The sequence below is a fragment of the Macrobrachium nipponense genome, chromosome 15 (assembly GCF_015104395.2).
Source record: "Macrobrachium nipponense isolate FS-2020 chromosome 15, ASM1510439v2, whole genome shotgun sequence".
In the NCBI taxonomy this organism is placed as follows: domain Eukaryota; kingdom Metazoa; phylum Arthropoda; class Malacostraca; order Decapoda; family Palaemonidae; genus Macrobrachium; species Macrobrachium nipponense.
The window spans coordinates 33598033-33621205 of record NC_087208.1 but is presented as its reverse complement, the minus strand read 5'-3'; the positions used below and the strand labels follow the sequence as shown (position 1 = coordinate 33621205).

Below are 23173 nucleotides of genomic sequence, written 5' to 3'. Positions count from 1 at the left end.
GCTATGTATAAGTATATATGATTATATTTCAGTAGTATAAAGTAAAACCATAAACCATCCATAACTGCAATACCTGAATTTTGATTAATCCTTACAGAAACTTGATGTTGGTTAAGAATGTTTGGAATATACTTACAAAAAGCAGAATATTATGACTTACATTTAATTCTGATTACAAAGTAACCTTGGACCTATGTATGTAATTTTTTTTGAAGAAGTATAGTTAAGGTAAAACAGCTGTTTTTCATGAAAGAAGGAGAAGGGCTATTTTCATGAAACTGTTTGACAGTCATTCCTTTACTTGTGCAGTTTTTGTTTTTGTTTTTTGCTACTGTTTCCTCTCTTAATCAGAAATGTTTGATAGGTTGATTGTTGTTTTCAGCTCTGCATGACATGTTGGTCCACAATATAAATGAAAGCCTAAGTGATCATGACTCCAAACACTGTCTTGTGTGTGCCCCAGACAACCAATCCCATTCATCCGAGCCAGCAGACCAGGAAGATTTCTCTGTTACCTCCAAGCAGCAACCATCGTTTATGAACAAATTTTCATCCTTTTCGTCTGTGTTCAAGATGAGGGTATGTTTCATTACCTGTATTTGATTTGATATAGCTTTTAAAAAGATTGTGCATAATAAATAAGATGTTTTTTATTCTTTTAATTGACATGGGAGTTTCTGTCTGTAGTCAGACTCATATCATTTTACATTTTTATTATCTGTAGTGATAAGTTTTAAAAGAAACCAAGTATTGTAAACTTTTAAAAACAAGAGTAGGTAGTAAGTTGAAAAATAAATCTGGAAGGGAATGGTAATGATATCGGAAATATATAGAATCAGGGATGTGAAGATCAGAGCCTGCATAAAAAATAATTTCAGAAATACAGGTAGTATAAAAATTGAAAGGAGAGACCAGACTTTAACAGGATCCGCAACTAACTTGCCAAGTGTGTGAACTTATTTGAACCTATTGTAATTATAAGTAGTATTCTGAGTGAAAGGTTGTTGAGGTTGAAATGCCAAAGATAATGAGGTAAAGCACTGGTACAATTTTATTGTATTATATGGAAGCTAGTAAGTCAGAAATTACTATTATGTTCAAGTTCTTATGAAGTGGTTGACCTGGAGGTAATGTTTGTCATGTTATCTAAATGAATTTTGCTTGTAGAGGCCTGCTACAGCTTGTGGTTAGAAAATAGATATATGCATAGAGTATCTACAACAGTTCTTTTTCTTTGACAGATTTGCAGATATTTAATTGAATCATCTGGTATTTCATTGAATTAATCTTTTATCTTGAATAAGATAAGTAATTAATTTTTCATATGATTATCCAAGGGTAATCCATGTTTTAGCTATTTTTTGGTAGCTGGTATCAATTACTTCTCCAATTTTTTTTTTGCTGAGAGGTAACAATTGAAATGGTTATGTATACTGTAATATAAAAGTGTACATATGCAATTATAGGGTCCTTGCTCAAAAGATTAAAATAGAAAAGAAAGGGAACTAAATTTTATTGACAGAGCCTTAGGAAGTTTTCAATTAGGACATTAAAGTATAGATTATATGATGTTGTTCGTAGGGAGAGTAAACGTAATGTGTAGCTTTTAATAGAAAAGTGAGGATGCAGATGACAAGAAAAAATAATTACAGTATGTTTGTCAGTATATATACTTTTGTCATGAAAAATAAAGCCATTGATTTAAAGCTCAAGGTACAGTAGAGTACCATTATAAGTGCATAGTTAAGGCTCAGACTACTTGATAATAGGAGATTATTTTGTACATGATACTGATACTTGCCCCCTGCACAGTCCCCTGCTGTGTTTGAGAAGCTGTCCTCTGTAGTGTCAGGGTCTCGGTGCATACCAGGACAAACGGGGAAAATTTCTAAGAATGAAGCCCCAACGGAAGTTACTCGTAATGAGGGAACAGCATGTCCCAGACAGTGTGATGTTCCAGTAGAAAATAATCAAAGTTTGGAATCTGGAGAGACTAGTGAGGTGTGGAAAAGTGGCTGTGTTTTGTTGACATGATTTTAAATTTGTTTGAATTACTTGTCTGAGATATTTTTGTGTTTTACATACTACTGGACCTGATCTAATACTGTGGTGCAGGTCTTGGAGTGACTTGATAATTGTAATGGGCATGTTTAACTAACGAATTTGATTAACCATTTGTTGTTTAGGATACTAACCACAAGAGCCAGAATAGAGTTTTTTCCTATCTTAATTGGTATCTTCAATCTTCAGTGCTTTTTGTACAACAGAAAAAAGCTCTTCAGTTGTGGAAAATGGTTCATGGGAAATACCTGTTTATTGGGGCCTTTGAGGTAAAGTTGATATTGAATCAGATTCTTTTAAAAAGCTCAGAGGCTTTACATTGTGTCGAGGACAGTCAATCTAGAACTCTTGTATATTTGACATAATATAAATTTTAAAAGCTATTTATTTTTTAAAGTTTGGTTACTGGATGGTAAATATGGCTTCATGAAATTCATATCTACAGTATCTTTATGGTATATAGTAAAACCCATGGTTGTTAGATACCTGTAATTTCAGAAAGTTTTGTCCTTGATATATTTTTCAAGAAAGTTATTGGAATAGGCTACTGTGGGCTACTAGAAGCCTGCCATACTAATCCTTTCCTTTCAAAAAGTAACATTGGAGAGTAGATAGAAGAAAAATAGGTGTGTTAGAGAAGCTGTCATCTATAATGCCAGGGTCTTGATGCATACCTTGACAAATTGGCCAGATTATAAGAATGATACCCAGACAGAAGTTACGATGAGAGCACAGCATGTTTCTCACATTTTAGTGCTCCTGTTGACAACAATTGGAGTTCGTATTATGGAGAGACTATTATGTGTGGAGTAAGGGAAAATGTGTGTGCCTGTACAGTATTTACATTATTTTGGGATGAATCTTACATTTGGTTAAAGATAGCTTATATCTTCGCTTCAGCAGGTGAGGAAATATAAGCTATCTTTAACAGTAGATATGTAAATATCCAAATAATAAATATGAAAATTTATATAGTTTTTAAGTTTGTGTTTACATTTTAAGAATATACTCATATTTTTACATTTGATACCAAATCTAATGGAACAGGTCTTGAGTGACTCACTAATTGCTATGAGCATGTTTAACTAGTAAGTACTTGATTTAAATGACTTTTAATCTTTTGTGGAAAATGAGTGTGATTCTTTTTTTCAAAGGTAGGAGGGTTTCAATAGAGCCGAGGGCAGTTAAGTTTGGGATAGTTGTAAGAGATGTAAACTGTTTGACATAGCATGTTTTAGTTTTCATGTGTAGAATTTGGATTTTAGTCTTTGCCAAGTGTACAGAAGTACATAATGGAAGAGACTTGAAGTAACAAACTATGAGTTGTTTGTGCATGTATAGGTGAAATAGCATTGTATATATTTTTTTTACATGAATAAAGGGTAAAAGAAATAGAGGTTAAAATAATTATACAAAAAGCATTTACCTTAAAATTTAATTTTGGTAACAGCTTCACCCAGTAAAAAATTATATATGAGAATTTCTTGTTTTTTAAAATTATTACTTTATTTTCATACATGTACTATATAGCTACAAGGGATTTCACCTCTAGTGGTATGTATAGAGCGCACATGAATAGTAAAATCTAGATCAGTTTCTTTGGACATTTCACACAGCTGTCATAGTGTTCTAGTGGGGTAAGTTCTCTCTCTCTCTCTCTCTCTCTCTCTCTCTCTCTCTCTCTCTCTCTCTCTCTCTCTCCTCTCCTCTCTCCTCTCTTCCATCCCTCTCCTCCCTCTCTCTCCTCCTCTCTCTCTCTCCTCCTCTCAAAAAAAAAAAAAAAAAAAAAAAGGAGTAATTAGTTATTTTTTTGCCATTGTAATTAATTTGATGATTGATTTTATTTTTCAGTCAGTAGAAATGAAAGAGAAGCTGGTTGAATACATAACTAATCCTAATGGGGAAGGGGTGACTGTTGATCGTCATGTGAGTTCGCAGGATCGTGGAAAGCTGTATCGTAACCATGGTGATGTTTTTAGCGTTGGATTTGATGATGATGAGGGTTAGTAAATATGGATGCACTTGTTTTGAGTAGTTTCCCATCTGAACGTGTCAGGCTTTGATATGTTTATTCATGCATTGTGTAAAATTCTGTATCATTTTCTTTACTTTGTTCATAAGATCAAAACTGCCATAAACATGTTATTTAGCATTATTGTAACATTATGTCTTTTATGTTTTTATGAAATTAATAAGCCAAAATGCTGTTTGGTTTAGATAATATGAGTAAAATTGATTCACGAGTGAAAGTACTGTATGTATGGTATGCATGTTGAAATAGTTTAATTTACAAAGTAATACTTATCTGTGAACCTGCCTGCTTCTGTTTCAGTTCCTGGTGGCTATGATGGAAGAGAAAACAGTCCTCTGGAAGTTGTGAAAATTACTCAGTGGCTGAAAAAACCAGATGTCATTTCCTCGTTTTCATGTCATCAGGTTAAGGAAAATGGATATATGTACAAATGGTAGGGTTTATTAAATTTCATTTACTTAAAAATTCAGTACCTCTGCTTTTACACTGAAATTGCTTACGTATTTAAATTTTTTGTTTATACTAATATGAAGTGATCTTCATTGATACTGGTAGATAGAATTTCTACTAACATTATGGGTTAACTTGGTAGTACACTGTGGTTGGCTTTTAAGTATACAATAAGAACTGTTAATGTAATGCTCAGTTTAAAAAAAGAGGTTTTGGTAGTACATTGCAGTGAAATAACATTCCATAGCAGTTTCTATAGATTCTTACAATCTGAAATTTCTTATTACAAACCCATTAATCATAGTATAATTTTTTAAATGTATACAGTATTTGTAATAACATCATTTTTACATAACCAATTTTTCATAAGATACCTGCTGTTGCAAAAGCTACCATATACACAGATGGTTTTGTAATTTAACAGTAATCTTAGGCTATACTACCTGTGACCGGAGTTTGTCCATTAAATCTGATGTCCATTGTTCCAAGACAGTTAAAACAAGGTTTTACTGTATATAAATCATATACTGTATATAGGTAACATTCCTTATTTTGTATCATCATTACCTGAGTTTCCTTATTCTTTGAACAGTCACCTCCTGCTTATGGATACACTTCTCTTTGTGATACGAGAGTCCGAAACTAAGAGTGGAGAAGGTCACGTAACAGCACGGAGAACTTTAGCGTCTATAGTCAAGATAACTTCCAAAAAAAGACATCCAGATCTCATAACCTTCAAGTATGGTACCACCTCACCTGATGGCGATGTCACAATCTCAGATATGGATAGGTAAGTAGGAGAGCGTAGTTTTAGTTTTTATGTACTAAGAAAGTTAAGGAAAATTGTATTCTACTTTCACACTAGCAGAAACTTATTTGTAATGAACTTGAAAAGTAAGGACATCCATAAATTAACTGTAGATTACAAAGGCTTATGATGAGTCGTGTGCCCAAGCATTATAGCCTTGATGGTGAAAGTTTTAGTGCTTGTGGAATTTAGAAAATGGCTACTATACTGTATAGGTGCACAGTTTCTCAGTGGGTAGGATGAGTCATTTCAAGCTTATGTATGGTATTCCGAATTGTGAAATCTTGGTAAAACACCTGATGTTGCAATTTGTGCATATCCTTTTTTACTGGGAGTTACGTACTGCCTGTTTAGTTAATGGGGGCCCTAGTTCAGCAGATTACAATCAAAGTTCCTTTGAATTCCAAAGGATCTAAACCACAAAGAATCATTGAAAAATATGCCAACATGAATGCATTAGTCCCTTCTACTTTGTTACCTTGGAATGTTGTGGCAAAGTGGTGTAGAAAGTATATAGATTGATTAAAATAAATAATTTCAGGTGGGATCACTGAGACAGGGTCTTAAAGAGGCATTCTCCTCCTTAAAATTTATGTCAGAACATTTACTCCTACCTGTTAAAGGATTCTTTTTTAATATTAATATAATTTTATATGCAGGATGATAATTCAGGATAGGGTCTACCACGTGACAGGTCAACATCCTCTTGGTTTTCCATTATTCTGAAAGTATAGTTGTGTGTGAAATGATGAGACCTACTCTCATAACTTGGTTTTTGCTGTCATTTCTGCCTTTTTCCTCAGCTGTGTGAAAGCTTTTAAGTATGAATCTCGGAAAAAATGAGTATGAAGAGAATATGGAAGGCCTACCTACTTCCTCAGAGATCACATATTTTAAATTTTTTTGGATGAATCATACCTACTGTTAAAGATAGCGTATATATATGTCTCCATCCTGATAGGTGAGGAGATATAAGCTATCTTTAACAGTGGGAAGTAGTATCCAAACAATAAATTTTATTATGAAAATTAAATAATCTTTTCATCTTGTTGGAGTGAATACGTCTTACAAAAGAGCTTGGTGGCGATTTGATTTATGAAGTAAATCTTGAAAGGGCATGTTTTGCCAGTAATCTTTAGACTACCAATATTGCTTGAGACAATCTTTCAATAACATTTTTTCTAGACTTTACAAACTTCTATATTGTATCAATGCAGTGGATGCAGTTATGAGTCAGTAACGGGTATAGAATATGTCCTTTATATTTAGTGAAAATTTTGTAAGGGACAGCTTAATCATTGTTATTAGTGCCTTCTTGTGTAGGTCCTTCTTCAAGTTATGGGTATTTATTTTTGACTTAAATGTTCTCAGGTTCTTCAGTATATTTTGTTTGTCAGACAGAAGTTAGTCACTCTAAATTTACACCATTTAGGTTCTCAAGTATGTCTTAGTGACCTTCCTCAATTATCATGAACATCCATTTCCTAGGCTGTTGATTGTTTCCCAGTTATTGCTTAGTAGAGGATCATTATTCCAGTGATCCCCTGCTCCAAGTTCGAGAAGTTTTAAACCTCCAAAAACATGATGAGTCTGATATCTCACTTGTACATGATGTTGGACAGTCCCTTGAATCTCTTGACTGGAAGAAGCTTTGCAGGTGACTAAACTTCTACTGAGTCCACCAACCTGGATATCCTATGTTCTTCAATTCTGGAGGATATCCTGCAATGCCCCAGAGATGAGGTTTTCAGAGTTGAATGGTACAGCCAAGTAAGTCTTGTAGAACTTCAGTCACCAGCTTCTGCTAGGCGAAGTGGAGTCAGTTCTGTAACTGATGTAATTCAAGGTGTGTTGATCCAGTATATTCCACTGCCAGTGTCCACTGGCAAGAGATATAGAACTCCATTTTTAATATGAGTGTTTGAATTTTGTAAGCTTGATGTGGTTTCTCTTTGGGAGTTCAAGAGTCTTAGACAGCATTGCAGAAAGATGGGTTACTTAAACGTTCTACTTGGGATCTCTCTCTGGTCCTTAAGACATACATCAGTCAATTTTGCTGTACCCCACATTCATGGAAGTCTTTTCTATTTGTGGCTGCATTTTCAAGACAGGTTGGCAAGATTCGCGCACTGTTGGGAACATTAAACATACTTGAGGTTGTTGTTTAATCGAGGTGTCCCTTGCTCCTTATTCCATAGACAAGGCCCAAATTGAATTGAATATGGAATTTAGGCCAAAGGCCAAGCACTGGGACCTGTGAGGCCATTCAGTGCTGAAATGGAAAACCTCGCAGTTGCACTATGAAGCAATTGTTAGGAGAGGGTGGAAAGTAAGATGGAAGATAGAGAATATGAAAGGAGGTACAATAAAAGGAAAGAAAGGGGTTGCAGCTATGGGCCGAAGGTACTGATGGCACACCCCCCATGTGGGAGAATGCCCAAATGACTACTAGTCAGGCCACTGGTTCCATGCAATGTAAAAACACCAAACAAACAAACAAACTAGTTGGACAGTTCAGTGCACCTATTGTCATGCCATACTAATCTTCTGTCACCAATAATGGAGAGGACTTGCTCCCCTTAGTGAGGTCTATTAGGCTTTACCTGAGGAAGACCAGACTTAATGGTGGAAACTTAGACTGTAAAGGAAGAATTAACGCTAAAAAGAACAATGTCATATTGACTAAAATATGCTGTGAGTAGCTGACAGCAATATGTTGGATGGCAAAGCATAACAGGTCAGGTTGCACATATAAGTAAAGTTTTGAATTGTCTTTTATTTTACATGCAGGTACATGGCAATGATAGTTTACCTTTCTTATTATAAATCTGAGACAATATTTTTATATTAGTGAACTTATTTGTCACAAGAGATTCTGCTCGAAATGAAAAAAATGCTGACCTTCCACGGGAAAGAGTGCTTGTTTGTAAAAAATAAAACGTCTGCCTATATAATTGAATAGATAAGAAATGAAAAATAGATAAGAAATAGAAAAAATTAGAAATAAATATAAGAACAAAGAACTGAGAATTGACCAGCATGTTAAGCCTATGATTCATCTTATATATTTAAGTATTTATTTTGCAATTTGTCAAATAGTGGTCTGCTGATGCTAAAGATGAAGTTATGAAATACTAGTTTCTTTCAGTATATTGTAAGTCTAGGTTATGGAATAGTTTTCAGTATATTTTGTGTCAACTAAATGTTCTCATACCAAAAACATAAGATGTAGTTAAAGTTTACCTGACCTGAAATGACTAAACATTTTATTTTTTTCAGATTCCTCATACCGAAAGCCAGTGAAGCTACCAAAGTTATCAAAGAACAGATAATGAAGCAAATGGAAGCTGCCAAGACCTAGTAGGCATCATGTACAGCACTGGTTTTTTCATAAAAGTTGTTTACTATTGACTTCAGTTAATACATATTTGTATAAACATGAACAGAGATTTCAGACGTCAAGAAAAAATGATGTTTGTCAGCAGTGAAAGTAGATGAAAAGTAAAGAATGATCATTAAAATGAATGTCTTGGTTTTGTATCTTTGCAAGACATTTTACTAGGACAAGGAAAGTTTACTGTATATTTGTAACTAATCTCTGCACATCACAAAATGCAGGATGACTGTTGTATAATTCCCTCCATTACAATTCCTGGCTGATATCTTCTTTAGAACCACAACTCCATTCTCCTTCCTCTTAACGTCTTACGTCCATACAGAAACATGAAACCTCTGTACCTCTTAGGACTACCTGATTATTTATTCCTCCATTCCAAGACATTTTTTTACTTGTGTATATAATACATAATAATTCCATCCTCTTCTTGGGTGGTGAAGTGTCCCTGTTTGATAGTACGTATATATAAATATATTATATATATAAAGAGAGAGATTTACAATATATTGATAGTTATCTTTTAATTAACGTTGAAAAGTCACTGGGCTTACATATGGCTTGTCAAGATTTCTTGCTTTAGCTCATGTGGTTTTAGGGGAGAAGATTTTTTTTAGTGTAGGTTTCTTCTGTTCTTATCATTTTGATTTCTGAGAAATCAGATAACCGAGAGTTCCAGTAGTTGTTCATCATTATGTATTAGTGTCATACAGTTATTACTTGAAAATGCATTTATAGTTTATGCTGTTTTAGTGTTTTTGATACTATAATTTTTCATAGTGCTTCTAAGTAACTTTTTGGAGTCATCTGAAAACCTGCATACTGTGATGAAAAATCGTCATGCAATTGTGGTTTTACCATTTTTTTAAATTGTGGCCAGTCTGTAGACCCCCAGCCATTTTTTTAATATTGCACTTCCTTTTTATTTGTACTTTTATTAGTTTGCTTTGGGGCTGATGTGCACAAGAAAACTTTAAGGAAAAAAGTATCATTTATATTTATTTTTAAATGATAGAGTCCAGCTTATTTCTTGAGGAAAATGCCTGCACAATTAAGCAAGTTTTCCAAGTGCCCCTTTCAAAAAATGTGAAATTGTTGAGGTTAGGCATTTAGCAACTTACATATTTCTTTTATTTATAAGAACTTCACATGGTATCTTTATGAAAATTAGGTAAGTTTGGATTGGTGACTGTAGAAATAAAGTACAGTATAATCTTGAGAATTTCTTCCACAACATGATGCAAATAAAATGGATTTTAAATTGAATATCATGGGAGATAGGACATACAGCTATACTACTAGTTATGAATGGAGTTTTAGTGTGCCAATATTACATTAAATGAAAAGTACTTATCCTTAGGGAAATGTGTTATCATGATTTCTTCAGTAATTAGTCTAAACAGAATGATACTTAATGTAAGGGAGAAGATAGATGGAAATTTGCCAAACTAAGTGGTATCTTTTTTGTTTGAGAGAATAATTTTGTCATTGAATAAGCACAATGCCCAACTTAAATTTGTTTATGGGAAAGCATCATTACTGTACAAAGACTGTTATATATAATATAGAGAAGAATATTAGTCTTTTAACAAATTTGTTTACTGACAAGAATTTTCATTACAATTATTTTATGACGGTAATGTTAACATCATTTTTTTGTCGTATACCAGGCAGCATTTGCTTACCAGTTTTGTACGTTTGAATTTCCTTTCAGCAGCTTTCCTCTATTCCTTTCACTAAACTTGCAATCTGCAGGTAATGTTACTAATCATCTGTATTCTCTAAAATTGTCCTAATTTTTGTAGGAAACTTGTGAACAAAATCTAGATTTTAGTATGAAAGTAGTGAATCCCAAAACGTGTGACAGGAGTTGTACTGGATTACTCATATTTTCATATGTGTTTTATCCTCATTTCACAATTTATGTGGCTCTAACCTGTTGATTTCTTATTTAAATATTTACCTAGGGTTCCTTTTCCAAGGACAGGAAACTGATCATGTAAAAATTTCTTTTCAAATTTTAGTAAAACAGGCTTTGTTGTGTCTTTTGCATTAAAATTATATATATCGTGATCTGTAAAGTAACTTCTATCCTCTGTAGTATAACAATCAATATCCAAGAAAAACTGAAATCTTAGTTCATTCAGATCTTAGGAAATTAAGACTACATTGAAGGGAGATTCAAGGGGTATACAGTGTTTGATTTTTGTTATCTGAATGGGAAGACATATTTTGCATAGAAGTAAAAAATAAAGGTAAGTTGTCTTTTATATTGTTGACTTGTCATTAAGTGTAATCAGACCACTGATGACATACTTATTCTGCTGTGTGTATTCTAAAATTTAATGGTTTCTTAGTTTGATTCTGATGACTAATTAGCAACTGGTTGTCTTAGGTGGTGAACTAGTTTGATTACTTGAATATTTTAGAAGCCCAAAGGTATGCTTTTGGGGAAGGTTCTGTGGTTGTTTTGAGTGCTGACCGATATAATTTCAAAATGAGTTATTTTAGGACTTTGCCTCCTTTCATTTTGCCTTACACCATGCAGGTGCCATATTTGTAAAGCAGTGCACTAGGGGAATGATGGAAAAGCGAGAGAAAGACAAGAACTTATTTAAAGCTGATATGTATTAGTTTCAGTAAATAATATAAAATTTTGATGCACACTGTATGAATTTAATGCAGTATATAAAGCTCTCAACAGATAGTTATATCTTAATTTTGTTGAAGTATGTACTAATAAAAACAAAGGCAGAGCACCCAGAAGCTCAAAATACAGGAGCCGTAGACTCCCATACAAATTGTATGAACTCTTCCAGAAATGATCCAGTTTTTCTGGAAATTCCATTCACCTAACTAATGGCACTAAACAGGTCATAAAATATTTTATGTAAGGTTTGAGCTGGAAACACTAAGAAGCCAGTAGTCTTAATGTTTTCTTGGCAGTATTTAAATTCTAAGAACTACTACTATTGGATTTTATTCAATTTAAGGTTGACAAACAAGCATGCTTCTCTTATCTTAGATTTACATCTTAATTCCTTTCAGTCTTTATACCTGGCACTTGTGGACAACCCTGACATGTTCATTTGCCAGAGGTCATTGTTTTTGTTCCTGGCTGTCATTTTGTCAAGACTGAGTGTATGTGTACTTTTAAGATGCCTCAAGATATTTACTTTAGACACAAGGAACTGTTTTGCATTACATGTCTGCTTCCCCTTAAACTAGTTTATTTTCTGATTATATTTGTAAACTTTCTAATGAAATTATCTGCAGTGACAAAACACCTTGTTTAATTATTTTTTTTTCTTGTCAAATTTGGCTTTCCTCTCCTTTGATTCCTTGTTTTGCTTTGATTCCTTGTTTTGCAAAACTCCTCTCTAGAGAATTACACTGCAGTGTCATTTAACCTCCTGACAGAAGCTAGATCTGTTTCTCTCTCTGTTTCTATACTTCCTGCACCTGAGCATCAGTTAACACAGAGCAGCCAAACTTGCAGCAGCTTACTTCCACCTGAACACTAAAAAATCAATTTTATATTTGAGAACTCTTTTCTTGCTCTTTATCTCCACATTTTGTAATTGTCACAAAGCTGTCCTCTCTCCTTATTGGCAATCAGTATCGTCACAACCATATTAAGCAGTAGCAAATTGTGCACCAAAGCCCAAAAGTAACTTTTGTATGGTTGATGCAAACAAATATTTTAAAACCAGACTGTGTAGTTAAAGTGCTAATTCTGAGCGTGCCACTTCTTACCACATGAAGTTCTATTTGGTGTCTTGCAATGAAGTTAATGTCCATTAGGCTATTCTCATTCAGACAACCAAGTCTCAGTAATGATTATGGTTGCGCACTGAAATGTTTAATTCTTGAAAAACTTTGACTGTTTAAGCATCTGTAACTTCGCTGAAGTTATCAAAGGTTTAACCACTTAACCCATCAATGGGAATATTCATTTTAACCTACTGATGTATAAAAGTTTGATTTTACCTAAGGATGAGTCTCAGGGGAGTCTAAAACATTTTCTTCTTTGAAATGCAATAACAGTGTTTGATTTTCACGGTTGTCCCTGTCTCATTACCTTAAACGAGAAGGAAAAGATTTCCTAGTATTTAACTCGCAGATTAATATGCTGAAATGGTGTTGGAATCGTTTTCCGTAACTTCAGTTCACTTTTGATGTGTGAACTTATAATGTATTTGCCGTTCATCTTTTGCAAATGAAATCTGAATTCTGATTAGTTAAAATTTCCTTTACTTAAGAAAAAATGGTATATGTGCTTATGATAAAAATATTGATGTTTTAATGTCAAATATCTTTAAGCACTAAAAGATACATTATCCACGGGCTGGGGGTTAGTTCCATCAGTGCACCTCATGTGGTGTACTGTAGGCATTACTCAGGTTCCTTGCAGTGTCCCTTTGGCCCTTAATTGCAACCTGTCATTACTTTTACTGTACCTTTGTTCATAGTCTCTTTCGTCCATCTTACTTTCCAGCCTCTCTCACAATTGTTTCATAGTGCAACTGCACAGTATTCCTCCTGTTACACCTTTGAAACCTCTTTTACTATCAATTTTCCTTTTAGCACTGAATGACCTCATAGGTTCCAGTGCTTGTACTTTGGCTTAAATCTTATATCCCAACCTTATACTCTATAAGACACATTCATATAATAATGAACACAATTTGTTTAGTACGTACCTGAGATAGGGTTGACCTGACTAATGTAGTCCACTATTCAACACTAACTACACTACAAAAATATTTTATCAAAACAATAGGCATTATACATTATATGTCTAGTTTGCTGTTGTTACACTGCTGTCAGCCAGTAGTAAAAGGTTTTTTGTTTAAAGTACATATTGGTAAGTACTACATTGATTTCGTGAATATATTTCATGGGTTATACACAACACCAAAATTATATTTACCTTGCATAATATAAACACAGGGTTGGTTTATTAACAGTTTAACTGCTTTTTCTTAAACATAGTTAAAATTAAGTAGTACACAACGGGAACAGGCTTATTCGGACCTTGGCTGATTCGGACCAGGCTGATTCAGACCATTTACTGGCTCATTCAGACCTTTATCCAGGCTTATTCGGACCTTCATATGATTGGCCGATTTTTCTATGCAGTTTTATCTCCTGAAAAAGAATTTTAAGTAATATTTATTCGGACGACTGTAATTAACCCTCAGGGTCTCGTACTAAACACGGCGAAATACATTTGATGCCCCAATTCCTGGTGGCTTTCGTATTCGCGGGGACGAACGATACGGAATGCTTATATAGAAATACCCATTGCTATAATATAAATTTACTAGTATGGGTCCAAATGAGCCAAGATTAAGGTCCGTATCTGGTCCGAATAAGCCTGCATCCTACACAACCATGCAATGATAAACTCCAGCAAAGCATGGGATAACGGTACTATTTTATGATTTTAATTTGCCTAACGGGGAGATTTCATTAATACGTATTACCATTCCACCTTTGCTATGAAAATCTGCGGTGAAATACTTAACTGAATATAAAATTAATTCTATGGAAAGAGAGAGGCCCGAGATTAAAGAAATGTTTTGCAAATACATACGATATGTACCAGTTTAACTGAGGATCTTTCTGTTGTTCAGTATGTACAAGTTCTGCACTCCAACCCATGTCTTCAACGTTCTCGATCGTTTGGGTCAATGAATTCTCATGTTCAAAAGCCATTTTAATGGTTTGTGCAGGTGTGGCATTATCTTTTAATTCAGCTAATGGTTCTGAATACATTGGTGCGGGGTTGGGGGATAATGCGTCAGCGATGATATTTGCTTTCCCAGGTAGATATCCTATTTTCGTGCCAAAGTCCTGAATGATCATATGCCATCGTGTCCTTTTAGGGCTGTGGTTAAAGCCTTTGAAGAAGTCAGCGAGAGACTTATGGTCAGTAAGGACCTTAACATGATAGCCGTAAATTATGAACTCGAAATGCACTAATGAATTAACAATAGCTAGCCCGTCCTTATCTATTACTGCATATTTATTCTCAGAGGGCTTCAATTTACGGGAATAAAAAGCTACTGGGAAAAGCTGGTTATCATATTGCTGAAATAGTAGCCCTCCTACCCCCTGATCTGAGGCATCAGTTGCAATAAAGAATTCCTTACTGAAATAGGGAAATTTTAAGATTGGGGAGGTGCTCAATTTCTCTTTTAAAGTATCGAATACCCTTTGATGCTTTTCTTCCTATACGAAATTTGCACCTTTGTTCATAAGATCAGTTAAAGGAGCAGCAATTAGTGAATAGTTGTGCACAAACTAATAATAACCTGAGATACCAAAAAACTGTTCTACGCCCTTAACCTTAGTAGGTACAGGAAAGTTGCTGATGACTGAAACTTTATCATGGACTACTGTCAGACCTTGATGGGATTCTGTAAAGCCCAAATAGACTAGTTCGTGTTTGAAGAACTCGCACTTGGAAATTTTTACTCTTAAATTATGCTATCTTAATCTCTGGAGAACTAACTCAAGTTTACACAAGTGCTCTTCTATGGTATTGGAAAAAATTACGAGATCCTCCCTATAAGTGTGGAGAGCTTCACCTAGCAGGTCACTAAACACTATATTAATCATTCTCGTGAAGGTGATAGGGGCGCAGCGTAAACCAAAAGGCATACATAAAAATTCATAGTGTCCCCTTGTCGTGCTAAAAGCGGTGTAAGGTGGGCTTTCTTTATCTAAAGGTATCTGCTGAAAGCCTTTAAGTAAGTCCAATGAAGGGAAATATTTATTCTGACCTAACAGGGATAAGATGTCATCGGTAGGTACATGGCACCGGGAAACGATCAGGAATCGTTTCCTCATTTAGGCGATGGAAGTCTACACAAATTCGCCAAGTCCGATCCTTTTTTGGCACAACCACCAAAGGAAAATCATAAGGACTATTGGATTTTCTGATAACTCCCTCGGCTAACATTTTATCTACTTCTTCATTGATTTTGTTCTGAAATTTCATGGGAAGACGGTAGGAGGGTATGTGGATAATTTTATTTTCGTCCCTTAACCTGATATGATGTTCAATTGCATCTGTTTTTCCTAGAGATCCCTCGCTAGTGGAAAAGACATCATGATATTTGGGTAGAAGCTCAAAAAATTTCTGTCTGATCCCTTTATCCTGGATATCTGCATTTATTTTGCTTTTGATTGATTGCAAAAGAGACTCGTCGACAGTGGGTTGCACTGGGTTAATTTCAGCGATGGTAAGAATTCGATATTTATAGTTAATAATTTACAACGCTTGTGTTACAGAAAGTCCATCAATTTTCAGAGTACAGAAGGATTAAAATTTCTGACCCTGGCAAATTTTCCTAACATGTGTTTGAAAGGTACAAGGGAATATTAGGTTCAAGCAACTGCATGTAGGTTGCCAGTGTGGGTTTCCGAGAATTGTGTTGGGTTGCTTGAATGATATCATTGTTCATGAGACAGGTGATTGGTTCTTCAATGTACGTTACTGTTTGAGTATCTGTCTCCCTTTGATCCAAAATGGATTTTAATGTGTGTGAAGACCGGTAGAATTTTCCCTTGATAAACACGCCATTCTTTGCAGGAGTTAGAACAACGTTTTGATTGCACATGGATGGATATCCTACAATTACAACTGGATACATATTAATGTGTTGGACTATGACAATGGTGTCGGTGGGCGTACGCTTTCCCACACAATACTGCACTTGAGCCGAACCCACTACGCTTAATTCATTATTTCCGATGCCCGATAGTGGACTTCGGATTTCTCAACAGGGAATTTAGAAAACAACATGTGGTGAGTATGTGGGTCCATTATGTTATGTGGACTACCGGAGTAAAAAAATAATATAAAGGGTTGATGTTCTAAATTAACTGTGTGCAAAGTAGGACATAACTCGTCTGAACTAATGATAGCATGGATCCCATGAAAATCTACGGGATTCTGCACTGACGACTTGGGTATGGTTGTGTGGTTCGCCAGAAAATTCTGGGTTTCGCATATGCCTTCAAGATAATTAAATTTATTATTTAGTTTAAAAATGATGATATGGACGACCCAACATCATTCTATACTCCCCGATGGAGTTATTTACGTGGTGCATGTTTTGCCTTAGACACTCGGAAAATTTACCTTTTTTGGTTCTTTTGAGCAGAAGGATTAGGAACTGCATTCCCAGAAGGTCGATTTACTTGTGTTTGTTTCAGTGCAGCATTGCCTTGAAAGGATTTTTTCTTATGATTGTTTGGATGTTTCTTATTACTATCACTACCGACGTTCTGTGTTTTCTTAGCGTTACCTTGTGAATGGTTAGGAAGTGGTTGATCATAGAGTTTTTTATGATTCACTAATGCGAATCGCGGTTGGTTTGTTGAGGCGTACGTCAGCCTCTCTCTGGCATGGACTTTGGAAGATTTATCAGTTCTCACTTCAGTTCATGTTGAAGGATTAGCTTGAAACACATGGAAGTGTAAAACTAACATATATTCTTCTTGGCTATTTACAAGTTGAAGAACATCTTTAGATAGGAGCTTTCTGAAGAGACTTGATGAAGGAGAGATAGTCAGAGAAAAAAAAATTGCAAAAAACGACGGAAATGTCAAACGAATATTCTGCAAAAATCGGGGGAGGGTGTGATCAGTGATCCAAATGCACCAACAGTTAGGGCGAGAGCTATTGCATTGGTGGAAACAGGTAGCGATTGTATTTGGGCCCACTCCTTTTGCCCAGCAGAGTTCACAATCCTAGAAACGGCGCACATAGTAAGAAAAGTGATGGACTCCTAAAGAGGCAAGATGCAACCCGGAACCCCACACTATAAATACCACCCAGTCGAATTGGAGGACTGTGATAGAGCAAAAAAAAAAAAAAAAAAAAAAAAAAAAATAATAATAATAACTGAGCGCAATTCTTTCTCTCAGTGGATTATCTACTCTAACAAAATGTCGTTTCCTTTTCAATTTTGTCTTCGTGGAAATAAAAATGTTCTAGAAAGTTTCAGCAACCCTCTTCGGTTTGGTTAAACAAATAGTGGGTCCGAACGAGGCCCAAAACCCCAAACTTTTGCAAGAGTAGACACACTCATACCTTCAAAAACGAAGTTAATACAAGAGAGGGTCGCTGGTTTAGGGCCTGATCCCAGGGACGTGGCGTACCGTCCAATAGAAGCTCGAATCTAGGTCCCCTCGTTATCATTATAATATTTTGTAATCTAATTAATATCGTAATTAAATTACGATGATTAAAAAAATTCTTCAAAATATTATAATGATAACGAGGGGACCTAGATTCGAGCTTCTATTGGACGGTACGCCAATAGAAGCATCGTTGCTTTTACATTATTATTATTATTATTATTATTATTATTATTATTATTATTATTATTATTATTATTATTATTATTATTATTATTATATAAGTAGTTGTATAAGTAGTATCATCATGTGACATCACTCGAACAGAACAACAACAACAAAAAAACTGGTTTATTTGGTAGGCAGTATTCAACTCTCTGCCTACCAACATAAAGCTGAAAATTCCTTAAACACTATAGATTGTCTGATAAACGTTAATACAGCCATCCAAACTGGAATTACTGACATAACAAGCTTGAAATTATGAGCAATATATCTCAGGTAGCTTTCACGAACGCAATATATCCCATGAAACGTATGATAAGACTCATTTTCATTGGTATGTATATTCATTATTTTCAAAATAAAAAAAGGGAGAACCTCCCACGATAGACCATTTGATAGTTCGGAAACTAGCACTTCCCAATTAAAATGTCGGTGCCTCGTTCTGTCCCACGTACCGAAGGGCCTCAGGTAACTGTGACGTCTGTAAAATGGTCACTCGAAACTGGATTGAACCGGATTTTATTTCAGAATTGTGGACTACAGACGCCATCTATTGACTGCCCGAAGCAAAATGGTGCTCAGACAGGAAACTGTTGTGCTTTTGATAGTGGGGAGAGATAAAAAATTGCCGAATAAGTGATTGCAATGACTGCATAAAAAAGTAAAGTGTATATTCAAGTATTTATGCCTATTTGTGACTAGCAAAATAGTATTTGAAGCCAAATGCTTGGAATTGTAAGAGGGAATTCACGAATTGGGTTCTGGTAAATCATTCACAGCCCTGGGGCCGGATACTCAAAACAAGCCTTACGCAAACGTGCCTTTTGACAAAAGGCGCCTTTCCCAACGGCTCGCCCAAGGCGCCTTTCGACGAAGGCGGAATCGTATACACAAAGGTTTTCAAAGGCGCCTTGGACGTGCCTTTGCACGAAAAGGCTGCCTTTTTGTCAAAGGCGCCTTTGGATAGTCCAGCCAATCACATCGCCCGTATCATAGCGTGGCTAGAGAATGAGAACCAATCATGATACAACAGCATATCAGCTGATTGTTGATGGCAGAGCGATTAAAGAGCGGCACGATGGACCCTGTGGCTAAGAAAAGGAGGCAACCTCCCTAATTTAGCATAGACTAATTGCCATACATACCTAGATTGAAGCGAGTTTTGGCTAGGCCTTGGCTTATGTTCTACTGTTAACGTCATGCTAATTATGATATATTCCTAGTAGGCTATATGTTAGGCTATGCAAAAGTATCCTATGATATTGCTTGGAAATGAATGTTTTAGCCTAAGCTGTGATGATATGCCTAGGACTGTGGGTATTGCACAAGTTGCCAATACCTATGCCTTGCCTAACCAGATCATTTTATTTTTATATATTTTACACAATTCTAAGAGATTTTTCATGTATGGCATTTCTGCCCCAAATGAATGTTGACCATTTAATCTTAGGTTAGGTTAGGTTATAAAGTTAGGGAGCTTTTGAAGAATTGCAGTCCCACACGAACATGAGACCTGTTCAAAAGGATAAAACTGGGGTCCGTATTTTTAAAAGGGTCTTATCTACAAGACCAATTCTTAACCTAGGCTAACCTGAACCTAACATAACCATGCCTAGTTGTGACTCAAGTAATTGTTATGTACTCTGTCTATGGTATCTGTCACTTTTTTTTTTCCTTTGATGAGGTAGAGATGTGGGAAGTCATTGATCATAATTACTGTCAATAATTACACAATTACATTGATGTTTCTTTTCCAGAGTTATTGCAGTAGCTAATTTCTGTATTATAATCTTTTGAGGTGGTGGTCCTCATGAAAGTTTAGTTCTAGAACCTTTAGAGGAAGTTTTGGTAAGATTGGGCCTACTGGAGCAAGAAGCAGTTGAGGTGATGGCAAATGTTTCTGATATTTTTCAGGATATATTGTCTAATCAAAAAGAATTAAATGAAAGTGTAAAAGAACTAAATGGAAATGTAAGGGTTATAGCTGACAGCATGGTAACCATGACTGATATGCCTAAGAGACATATGCTAATTTTTTTTTTTAAAGTGTTAGTACTTTTAATATAGTCTATACAGTAGTAAAATCTATTTTTTTTTCATACCATGCCTTATATGTTCCTATACCAAGGGTGCCCATAATGTGATAAATGTCATATACCTCTTCATTATTGAGATTAGTTTTTTGTAAGTTTTTTGTTTAAGAGTAATGTGATATACTACCTCATTGTCTTATGCTAATCACTTCATTATTTAAGGAGGTTTATTTTTTTATTTTTCCTCCATTTACTCTTATTATATCGTGCTTCTTGTAATCTCGTGTTATTGTGATAAGTTTAGTACAGCATTTGTTTATTTACAATGCTATTTCATGTTATTTCTCTATTTTGTCTATAAAGCATATTTTCTTATTTATAATAGTATAAGATGATACCTCTGTGATCTCGGTTACCTCTACCTTACTGTAAGTTTTTATTTATTTTAGTATGTTATTTCTTTCCTGGAGATAATGTACTATGTGATACACTGATATTGCTATTATTAAGGGTCATTCAGTGATACAGTAACCTATTTATATCTAGGTAATATGAACATCAAATTCATTTATTTCATAACTTATTTGTATCTAGGTGGCATTTATTTCATAATGCGAGTCATTGTATGTAGTACTGTGCTTATCTCTGACCACTTTAACCTAAGTTTAATGTGCCTTATGAGTCCCAGATGAGAAGTGATGAGGCAGGGAAATTGCATACATATTTTCACCTTTGCATATAGTACATAGTATAAAGATATATTTTCTTTATTGAAATTTATTTAACAAGACAACAAAATATATTGTTTTTCTAGCATTGATTATACATGAACATTTTATAAGATATATGATAACTAAAGGTCAAAACAATCAGATTATAATATAGGAATTCTAGATTGTATATATGAAATCATTTTAAATAATACACATCCAATAACTTTAAATCTAACGTCTGCAGAGGAATATCACACTATTTACAAAGCAATTAGAGTAACTTGCAAAATAAAACTATGTATAATGGCGTTCATTGACGTATACAAGAGGTAGGAGACATCCTCTTCTTACTTTTTGTCAATCCCAAAGTTGCCTTTTCCACCTCAAAGGCTGCTCTAACCAGCCCTAGCGCAAAGGCTCTCACGGCGCCATATTTCCAAGATGGCGGGCCGCACTCTGTGTTTTGAGTATGAGCCTTTCGAGTAACGGCCGACTGGAACGGCGCCTTTGCCACAAAAGGCGCCTTTGGAAGTTTTGAGTATGCGGCCCCTGGATTGTTAGCCGGCAAAAAGCTAGAATTACCAACAACATTAGGCTATTCCACATATTATTATTGACTAAATTGTAGTAAAACTGGGAGTGCATTATACAGAGAAGGTTTTATATTCATATTTTTAGCTTTAAGCTCGGAAACCCCTAACATAAATGATATATTTCTTTCGCTTGGTGCTGGTAATTTTTTCGAGGGTTTGCATGGCCGGCTACAGGGTTAAGATTGTACTTACAGGGTGTCAACACTGCGATTCTTTTTAAGTCTTCTCCTGACTAAATAATTACAAAAAAACAATCACTGGGTACGTTCCAATAGCTAATTCGATGACGCTTTTCATTAGAGCATAAATTTCCATAAATTAACGTATTTCATCTTGAAGGTAGTGGTCTGTATATACGAGATTTTTTTTAAACTGATAACCTAAAAGAGCAATTATTTGGCCTCCGAGTTTCTCGAAGATTATAAAGATTAGATTATATCTGAGGTCTGCAATGAAGTTAGAATATCCTCTACATCAATGTCATATAAAGAAAAATATTTAGATATGTCAGGGAATACCTAAAATTATAGTTATACTGATATGGGAAACAGGTTTACCAATTGCAAATGTATTTTCAGCTTTTTTGCAGGGAGAACTTGGATGTAATTCATATACAAATTGATGGAAATTGCATCCGTTTACGATATATATCATTCCATTTTAATTGTTCATATTTCCAGGGCTGCTCCTCGATTTCCTATCGTATCCTGGAATTTTAATGTTGGTAATTCTGAGTGACAATCCCGACTTATTCCAACTCAATATTCTAATTTCCACGAATTTGAGCAAACTCGAAACGTACTTTCAACCAGAAATAATGATTTTTATTGAATATATCTCCAAAACGGCAAAATTTCTATCAAAATAAAATTTAAAGGATTCATGATGTTTGATATGCAGAGAGAGAATTTTCTGCCTTTTTTTTTTAACATCATTTGCTAATTTTTGGATCGAAAATAACGAAGCATTCACCACGGGGATCAACGTAGAGAATAGTTTATCATTTGCTCTTAATTGAGGGTTAAAGCATCTATTAAAGTTGGCAATCCTGCTTCCTCTCCGGACAAGGAGCAGCCATTATTTATTACCAGAACGAACTTCGTCACTTCCTTGAGAACATTTTACGTGCTTCAAAACGTTCCTTTATTAAGGTTAAATTTATATATATATTATATATATATATATATTAATAATATATATATATTATAGTATATATATATATTACTTCCTTTATACTCTTTATCATATATATCGATCCAGGATTTATTCGCGGTCTTGCTAAAACAATAAATAATAGCTTCGGCTTCAACGACCAAACTTCATCCGAAGATTGTCTTATCACTCAATATAGATGTCTTCAGCGCACAATCTTGAGAAAACATTATATGATAAAGAAAAAATCTTATATTTTGTATTCCAGCATTTATTACTCTTTATTTAGTATTAATAAGAAGCATAAATCACCTTTGCATTACAAGCAACGCCTATCGTTATAGAATAATGTAAATATCATTATCTTTATAATGATTTTATTTGATTTACGAAATTTACAAACCAGGCAGACAAGATTACCATAGTATACCATTTTACTATTTTCATGTTTTCTATTCAGGTAGAAATAATTTTCATAGAAAACTATTTTGAGGTATTTGGATAACTATGAAAATAAGCTTCTCTCTCTCTCTCTCTCTCTCTCTCTCTCTCTCTC

General features: G+C 34.7%; 1 protein-coding gene across 4 annotated transcripts in view; it reads left to right on the top strand.

Annotated features, from left to right (window-relative positions):
- The window catches only part of LOC135227072 (TBC1 domain family member 23-like), an 88494-nt gene extending 77676 nt beyond the window's left edge, over positions 1–10818 (top strand). For 3 of the 4 annotated variants that reach the window (XM_064266897.1, XM_064266898.1, XM_064266899.1), the window contains exons 11-16: positions 383–579; positions 1813–2001; positions 3913–4063; positions 4394–4526; positions 5136–5333; positions 8631–10818. In XM_064266897.1, coding sequence (XP_064122967.1) covers positions 383–579; positions 1813–2001; positions 3913–4063; positions 4394–4526; positions 5136–5333; positions 8631–8712 — 950 coding nt within the window. In that variant the 3' untranslated portion in view covers positions 8713–10818. The remainder of the gene's footprint in view (positions 1–382; positions 580–1812; positions 2002–3912; positions 4064–4393; positions 4527–5135; positions 5334–8630) is intronic. The other variant, XM_064266900.1, reaches the window with a different exon arrangement.
- Positions 10819–23173: the final 12355 nt, after the last annotated feature.